General features: G+C 45.2%; 1 protein-coding gene across 1 annotated transcript; it reads right to left on the reverse strand.

Annotated features, from left to right (window-relative positions):
- Positions 1–201: 201 nt before the first annotated feature.
- LOC105894370 (eosinophil peroxidase-like) lies at positions 202–6279 on the reverse strand. Its single transcript, XM_031571022.1, has 14 exons — positions 6168–6279; positions 5750–5834; positions 5466–5641; positions 5177–5309; positions 4782–4911; positions 4197–4403; positions 3613–3970; positions 3344–3504; positions 2906–3167; positions 2225–2395; positions 1712–1949; positions 1393–1592; positions 1130–1153; positions 202–907 (listed from the first exon to the last, which is right to left on the reverse strand). The coding sequence occupies exons 1-14, from the start codon at positions 6232–6234 to the stop codon at positions 477–479; spliced, it is 2643 nt and encodes an 880-aa protein (XP_031426882.1). The 5' UTR covers positions 6235–6279; the 3' UTR covers positions 202–476.
- Positions 6280–7599: the final 1320 nt, after the last annotated feature.

The raw sequence follows: 7599 nt of genomic DNA on the forward strand, positions 1-7599 counted from the left end.
ATCTTACAAGATCTTAAAGAAAGGACAGGTTTGTTCATTAGTATAGACAAAAAGTGCATGAATCAACAAGCAAACACTTCAACACTTAACAACACTATTTGACTCAAATCCCTGAATTGGTGATAACTAATCACCACAATAAAAAAAGTCAAGAGTGTGCTTTCAATGCATTGATAAAGCAGTGCAAACAATTATGCAACAGTTCCCTGAAGTGAGTATTTCCCTCCTCTCCAGGACAATGACAGAGTAAAGCCCATCACTCTAATTAATAAAGTAAGATAGATCATTCATGGAAGATTTTAAAACAAAATAAAACACGACATGTAATACACATAACTTAAGTGCTCATCCTTCATCTTATTTTCACTGACCTGAGTGACGGAGGAAGAGGAGAGGAGTGATTGGGAGAAGATCAGAGACAAGAAGAGGGAAAGAAGAGTAAGAGAGGAGAGCAGACGGCACGTAACTTCTGCCCGTTAGACGGAGAAGAGAATGTGCCCAGAGAAGAAGCTGTCGGCGGTCAGGCCGTTGCCGCCGTAGTTGGCGCTGAGGTAGACGGTGTCACCGGTCGCCAGCTGCAGAATGGTGCCCCCGGTGGCCGTCACGTAGCCGCTCTGCTGCGTGGTGAAGGAGTGGAGCACCAGCTTGTCGTTGTGGCGCAGGTCCACGTTGCCCACATTCTGGTAGAGCGTGCAGTGGAAGTCAAACTGGTAGACGCCCGGCTGTGTGCACGTGAACACGCCTGTCTTAGTGTTGTACAGGTCCTGGCCATTGTAGATGACGTTCTTGAAGGCGATCGGCTTGCCTGGGTGTGGGAAGTTGTAGCCCAGGCGCACGGCGAAGGCAGCACGAGAAGCAGTGCCATTTGATCCTGGGGGCCCTGCGGGGCCTTGGGGACCAGGGGGTCCTAAGCGAGAGAGGAGAATTCAAATGTTTAAATTCTGTAGAGCTCTATTTCATTTATGGTTCTCACTCACAGGGAAGACGCCGTTATGTTGCAATCATTATCTCTGTGCTAATGTGTGGTTTAATATGCATGGTGATGGTTCTACAGAAGCAGAGACAGTAAGCTTATAAGGCATAGATAAAGATAAGAGCCTCTCACCTTGGGGTCCAACTTTGCCGCTGCCGGGATGTCCTTGTCTATCCTCACCTGCCAAGACAGACATAGTATTACACAGATACCCAAACATGTACACACAGGAAGATTCTTCTTCTCTTGACAATAATTATTCAGAACACACACACACACATACACACATAGATGTAAACACTTTCAGATAAGGTTACAACTCTACTACTCTACTCAGACCTCTAAATACATACATCATCCTCCCTCTGCTTCTCGCTCTCTCTGCCTCTCTGTTTGTCTCTGTTACGTTAGTATCTTACCATTGGCTCTCCAGGGACTCAGGTCGAAGGCTGGGATGTCCTCACAGCGTGTGTATCCAGCCCCACGGGGACGGAACTCGAAGGGGTTCTCAGGCACCTCAGTAATCCCGGTGTTGTCACACATGATGCGAGACAGAGACGTCGCCCGCAAAGACTCACGCTGGGCTTCGGTGAACACATCATCATTCTCCCACCACAGCCTGATGCACACACACACACACACACACACACACAAAATATTAATATACAGTTTTACACAATAATCTGTGGGTGTATGTTAAAGAATGAAGAAAGAGGGTGTATGTGTGTGTGTGCTGACCTGTCACCCTGGCGGAGCCTCTGGAACTGCCTGGCAATGATGCAGGCGAAGAGCGGTCCCACACGGCCTCCGTTCACAAAGGGTTCGGCCACGCCACCCAGCCAAACGTCGATGTTGTCCACGGTGCCATAGAGCTCCAGCAGCTGGCGGGCCAACTCTGTGTTGTTCATGACCACGGCCAGCTCCTCCAGTGTGCGAGGCTTGGACAGCCCACAGAACCCACGCCAGCTGTTGTAGCCTGGAAGGTGAGATGATTTACATTAGCCACTCATGTCTCAGGGTGCCATTCTCTGTACTGCCAACAGAGAGCTCTAGAGGACAAAGATGAGGATAAAAGTTGCACTCGGCACTTCTACTGGGTCAGGTGAACTGGTCTAGGTGTGGCATTGGAGTTAAGATCACAGGTGTTGGAGTTAAGATCACTGGTGTTGGAGTTAAGATCACAGGTGTTGGAGTTAAGATCACTGGCATTCTTAAACAGGAATGCCAACTCAAGGAGATAATAACACATACCAGGAAGGCCATGGTCGCGTCCCCTTTGCATGTTAAGTGCAGCCAGATCCAGCGCCACGTGCTCCAGGAACTCAAAGAGGCGCTCACGTAGCGCATCAATCATCATGTGCTCTTGAACGTTGAGCTTTGCCTGACGGCCCACCAGACCTCTGATCACAGGGTCAATGCCTCCTACAAAGAGACACAGAAAGCTCATGTTTTAGATTATCACATTTCACAAGCATTTTTTGTTATATTTCTTTAAATTATCTTTACCCTTTAATATCTTTACTTTGCATGAAATGATAAGCTAGGATAGTTAAAAAAAAAAAAGCTACGATAGGTAGAAACCCTTTGGCTGCCTGTGCAGCTTCATATTAATACGAGTTCATATTCACTTCATATTAATACGAGTTCATATTAGACATGCGACTAACTACGAAGATGGTTCCCTAAGCTAGGGATGGCTAGGATAGTTCATAGCCAGGTCAACTGGCATGAGACCTCTCACACAACCTGTTAAGATCCTTCCCTAAGCTAGCGCTCCATAGCATCCTGTTAAATGCGGTCTGGTGTACCTGATATCAATTCAGTTTTAGGATTCATTCAGGGTTTTCCCTGACAGTGGGAACCATGTGCATGTATGACAGCTGGTGCCATGATGTGTGTGATGACTAGCAGATCAATGCTATGTTCTCTCACCCTCGAAGACCAGCCTCCAGGGCGTAAAGAAGTTAACGTGGAACAGCACACTGGGCCACTTTGGATGATCCTGATAGTTCTCATCCAGGCGGAACATGAAGGGCTGTATAGCCAGGTGAGCGAAGCGGTAGGCTGCAGTGGCGAACATATTTGACATGGACGGGTCCACATTCTCATCATAACCAGGAAAAGGGCCAATCTCAGGTCCGTTAAGGATATCTGGCCCAACGATGTGGAGCAGGTAGTCACGGAACGTGATCACCTGTGAGCAAAAGGGGTAAGCAATGTGGCACATGATATTGGCAAACTGATATGCTGTCTGTTTCATTGTGTCTGTAGTTGTCACACGCGCATCATGTATGCGTAACTTAAGAGACTCACACCTTAGAGGCACACGCTTGTACGCACACTTTCATGAACACAAACACACACACACACCTGTAAGTAGCCACCCATGATCTTGCGAGCCTCCTGGTAGAGGATCTCTCCACTCCATTGGGGGTTAAGTTTGGCCAGAGCGCGTGCCAGACGGTTGTGTTCACGCATCATCATAGTGTGCATGGAGGACAGCCCAATGTTCTCATCCACACGTGAATCCCCTGTACAAGCGCAGATAAACATACACATGTATTAGCTTTTGCACTGTATTGATTTCGCAGCAAGAAATAAATCAGTAAGTAGACATACACACACGTGTGCATACTTACCAGCTATGAAGCAGGGCACCTCTTCAGCATTGGTATCGTTGGTGATGTTCTTACGGTTGGCACACATGTCCTTCATACGAGAGAAGGGCAGCAGCTCACGTCCGCTGTCATTGAATTTGTCATTCACACGCAGCAGTCCGCTGTCAGTGGTAAGATCACGCAGGTCACGTGCCAGCCCATCAACTGCACCGTACACCTGCCCCACATCCAGGAAGGCCGTCAGGGCATTTAGTTGCTCCCGCACGTTGGCAGCTCCGAAAATATGGCCGGTGATGCCAGTCCCACAAGCCGGAGCCGAACGGAAGAATGGGATGCACTCGTCAGAGTTCCGGCCGAAGCGTGTGTCATTGGGAGGAATCTGCGTGTTGAAAAGATTTAGAGAGTCGTGTGCATTTATTTATTAATTTATTTATTGCTATTACTAAAATTCCAATTCACTGAAAAAAATATTATTCTAGTCTCAATATGATTATTTACCAGTTCTCTACTTTGAGTTTCGAGTTTTCTACTATTACATTAATGATTTAGCTAATATGCAAATGTACTGATGGAAAGCTGTAGGGATAGTCTGAATGATAACATACACAGATGGGGAAGCACGGCTCTGTACGATTACAGCTCTCGTCACAGTTGATGCCGCTGTTGAAGGAGCGAATGCTCGGGGAGTGAGGCGTAAAGGTGAGGTCATGGTCCGTCCACTGACCGAAGATGGTGATCAGATGTGTGTAGTCGGTGTCATTCACTACATTCTCGTTAGCTGTGCTTAAGATACGGTTGGAAACGAGCCTCACCTGAAAGAAAAGACAGAAAAAGGTGAAGACATAGTCACATAAAAATTAGGGAAGAGCAGGAAAACTGGTATGAATGATTGTTCTCAGGTTCATCTTCATGATGCTGGGATTTTAACTGTTGACGAAGTTAGTTCATGAGTATGTGTACAAATCTAATTACTATGGATTAATGGCAGATTTGTTGGTGAACTGATTGTTTACATCAATTACCCACACACACATGCACACACACACATACCCACACACACACACACACACACACACACACAGAGACACACACACACTCACACACACACTCACATGCACACACACACACACACACACACACACACACACACACACACACACACACACACACACACACACACACACACATACCAGTGGCAGCATGGCTCCATTGCGCTGCATCATGGGGTCCCAGCCCTGTGGTAGGTTGAACCCATCTTGATACTCAGCGGGAAGCAAGCGCAGAAAAGGAGTGTTGGAGGAGCCACGGCGGGGAAACTTCCTGAGAAAGCGCAAATATGAAGACACACACACACACACATGTATACTGTGAACACACTCTTAGGATTGATGTGTCTTTATTCAGTGCATGAGGAAACCACACCCAGACCCTCACTGCTTTCAAAGCACTGTGTGTGTGTGTGTGTATGTGTTTGTGTGTGTGTGTGTGTGTGTTTATGCGTGTGTGCGTATGTGTGTGTGTATGCGTGTGTGTGTATGTGTGTTTGTGTGCGTGTGTGTATGCGTGTGTGTGTGTGTGTGTGTACCTGTTATTGCAGACGCTGGTAGTTGTGCGGTACTGGTTTAGGTTGGGTGTGGTCTTACAACTCGGTTGACGCACACGGGCAGCACATCCAGTCAGATTAGCGATGGTCTCCAGATACTCTGGACTGATCATATCTGTCACAAACACAGAAGCATAATGCATGAGTGTGTGTGTGTTTGTGTGTCTGTCTGTCTGTCTTTGTGTGTGTGTGTGTCTGTCTGTCTTTCTGTGTGTGTGTGTGTCTGTCTGTCAATCTGTCTGTGTGTGTGTGTGTGTGTGTGTGTGTGTACCTGTAGCATTGAGGGAGCGCTTGTGGATGTGGTGTCTGTCCTGCAGGAGCTGGAGCGTGTACTCCAGGTAGTCTGCTGCTCTCACTGCCGAGCGCGTCTCTCGAGCCGGCTGCTTCACCAAACGCAGGAGGTCAGATGGGTTAAGGGATTTCCTCGTCCTCACACGCCTCAGAGTCCTGCACATGCACACACACACACACACACACACACACACACATAGCATCAGTATCCATTGCACACAAACACACACTTCAATGCTCAACCATGTATGGTCTCACACTTACTCCGCCCGAGAGTATGTGTAGGCATCATCAATGATTTTTTTGGCATCACTGACGGCTCTCAGAACGGCACTTCTACTCAAGGTCTCTGTGAGTGATAATAAACACACACACAAACAAGTAAACAACAGTGTAAATAACAAAAAACAATTGAGAGTACTTGTAAATAAACATTTTCAATGATAGTGAAATATATGTAAACACACTGTTTTGGTTTTGCACTATGCCACTGAAATTTAAAATTTAACAGATTTCAGATTTACCAAATTATAACTCCATTTCAAATGAATTGTGATACAATTGTAATTGTCTATCTTTCTAATTTTCTGATTCATCAGAAATAATAACAAAAAAATGGTCATGAGTTGTAATACTTGAAAAGAGTGAACATTCTTCCACAGTCAGAGAGGATTTGACTCACTTGCTGACACCTGTCCCAGCACACAAACACTCAGCCCCACGATCAGAACACACAGCACACGGGCCATTTCTGTAACACACACACACACAGAGTAGGTCCAACCGTCATTAAAAGGATCTAAGTAAGATGTCCCCTCATATCTGCACTTAGGCGGTCAGGAACTAGACAAATCTAATAGATAAATTAGCCATCACAGAAAACTATACATATAGTGACACGACATTAGTGTGTGCTTCAGCGTAACGTCATTATTTTCAGGTTCTCCCCTTACATTTTAGTCGCATGTAATATTTATATATAGAAATTCAGATTTACCATAATTGACCGCAGTTTGCATTTCCAACTGACCAGTAAATAAATCATTTGATCATACACTACACCGACTTATCCTTCAATTTCAGGTTCTCCCCTTACATTTTAGTCGCATGTAATATTTATATATAGAAATTCAGATTTACCATAATTGACCGCAGTTTGCATTTCCAACTGACCAGTAAATAAATCATTTGATCATACACTACACCGACTTATCCTTCAATTTCACTTCAGACCAAAAGCAAAGGCACTTTGGTAAAGAAAATAATTTTCTATCACCATGCACGTATTTAGCCACCATTCCTATGTCCCATATGTGTGTAATGCTCTTACCTCATAGCAGGTTTCCTCAACTCTCTGCATCTACCTGCAGATGTGTGCTGCATTTAAAGCCAAAGAGGTCACCATGGTGGCCACGCCTTTTAGCGTCATGAGTAAGTTCTCTCCTCTTTCCTTCTAATTTCGGTCATGACTAATGAGTTATTCAACATGTCAGCAATGCCTGGGGCTTTCCACCTACAGGATCTCAATATGATTATTACCTGTTGATTGACTTGATAATTGCTGTTGACAGAGACAATGCCAAGTAGACACACACCCCACATGAAAAATTATCATCTGCAGGTTCATCGAGGTGTTTGTTGTTCAGCAAGTAGCATTTCATGGACTAGTATTTCCTCCTAGTTTTTCTCTCTTGCGTATCATTGAAAATGACTTCTTTCCTTTGCTGCCCTGGTGTAAGTTGGTATGGCAGTGTGTCTCCCATCCAGTGGTCCCTCCACTGTCAGAGGCTGATCAGGGGGTGATGCTTAGGAATAGGCTGAAGGACAAATGTGCAAATAAACAAACAAATGAATCAAAACAAACACACACACACACACATAGAGAGAGAAGAGAAGCTGGTTGTCTCTTCTGGCCAACACAGTTGAGAATTTTGGAGCATCATATTTAAAAATAAGTAAAGAGTTTGCAACTGTCTTTAAAATGATAGACATCCCTGTTTTTTTACAATTGGTTTGAAACTTGTCCCCCAGTGCAGAGTTGGCATCACACATTCACCATATAATTAGACTATGAACTAAACTGTGGATACTTTGGCATCGCTGTGATTCAAAAA

Source organism: Clupea harengus, chromosome 7 (genome assembly GCF_900700415.2).
Source record: "Clupea harengus chromosome 7, Ch_v2.0.2, whole genome shotgun sequence".
NCBI lineage: Eukaryota > Metazoa > Chordata > Actinopteri > Clupeiformes > Clupeidae > Clupea > Clupea harengus.

Coding starts and splice junctions, on each gene's coding strand:
- LOC105894370 (XM_031571022.1), bottom strand. CDS start 6,234: ATGGCCCGTGTGCTGTGTGTTCTGATCGTGGGGCTGAGTGTTTGTGTG. Junction 5,835..6,167: donor GCTGGGACAGGTGTCAGCAA/GTGAGTCAAATC, acceptor TATCACTCACAG/AGACCTTGAGTAGAAGTGCC. Junction 4,404..4,781: donor ATGGAGCCATGCTGCCACTG/GTATGTGTGTGT, acceptor CTTTTCTTTCAG/GTGAGGCTCGTTTCCAACCG.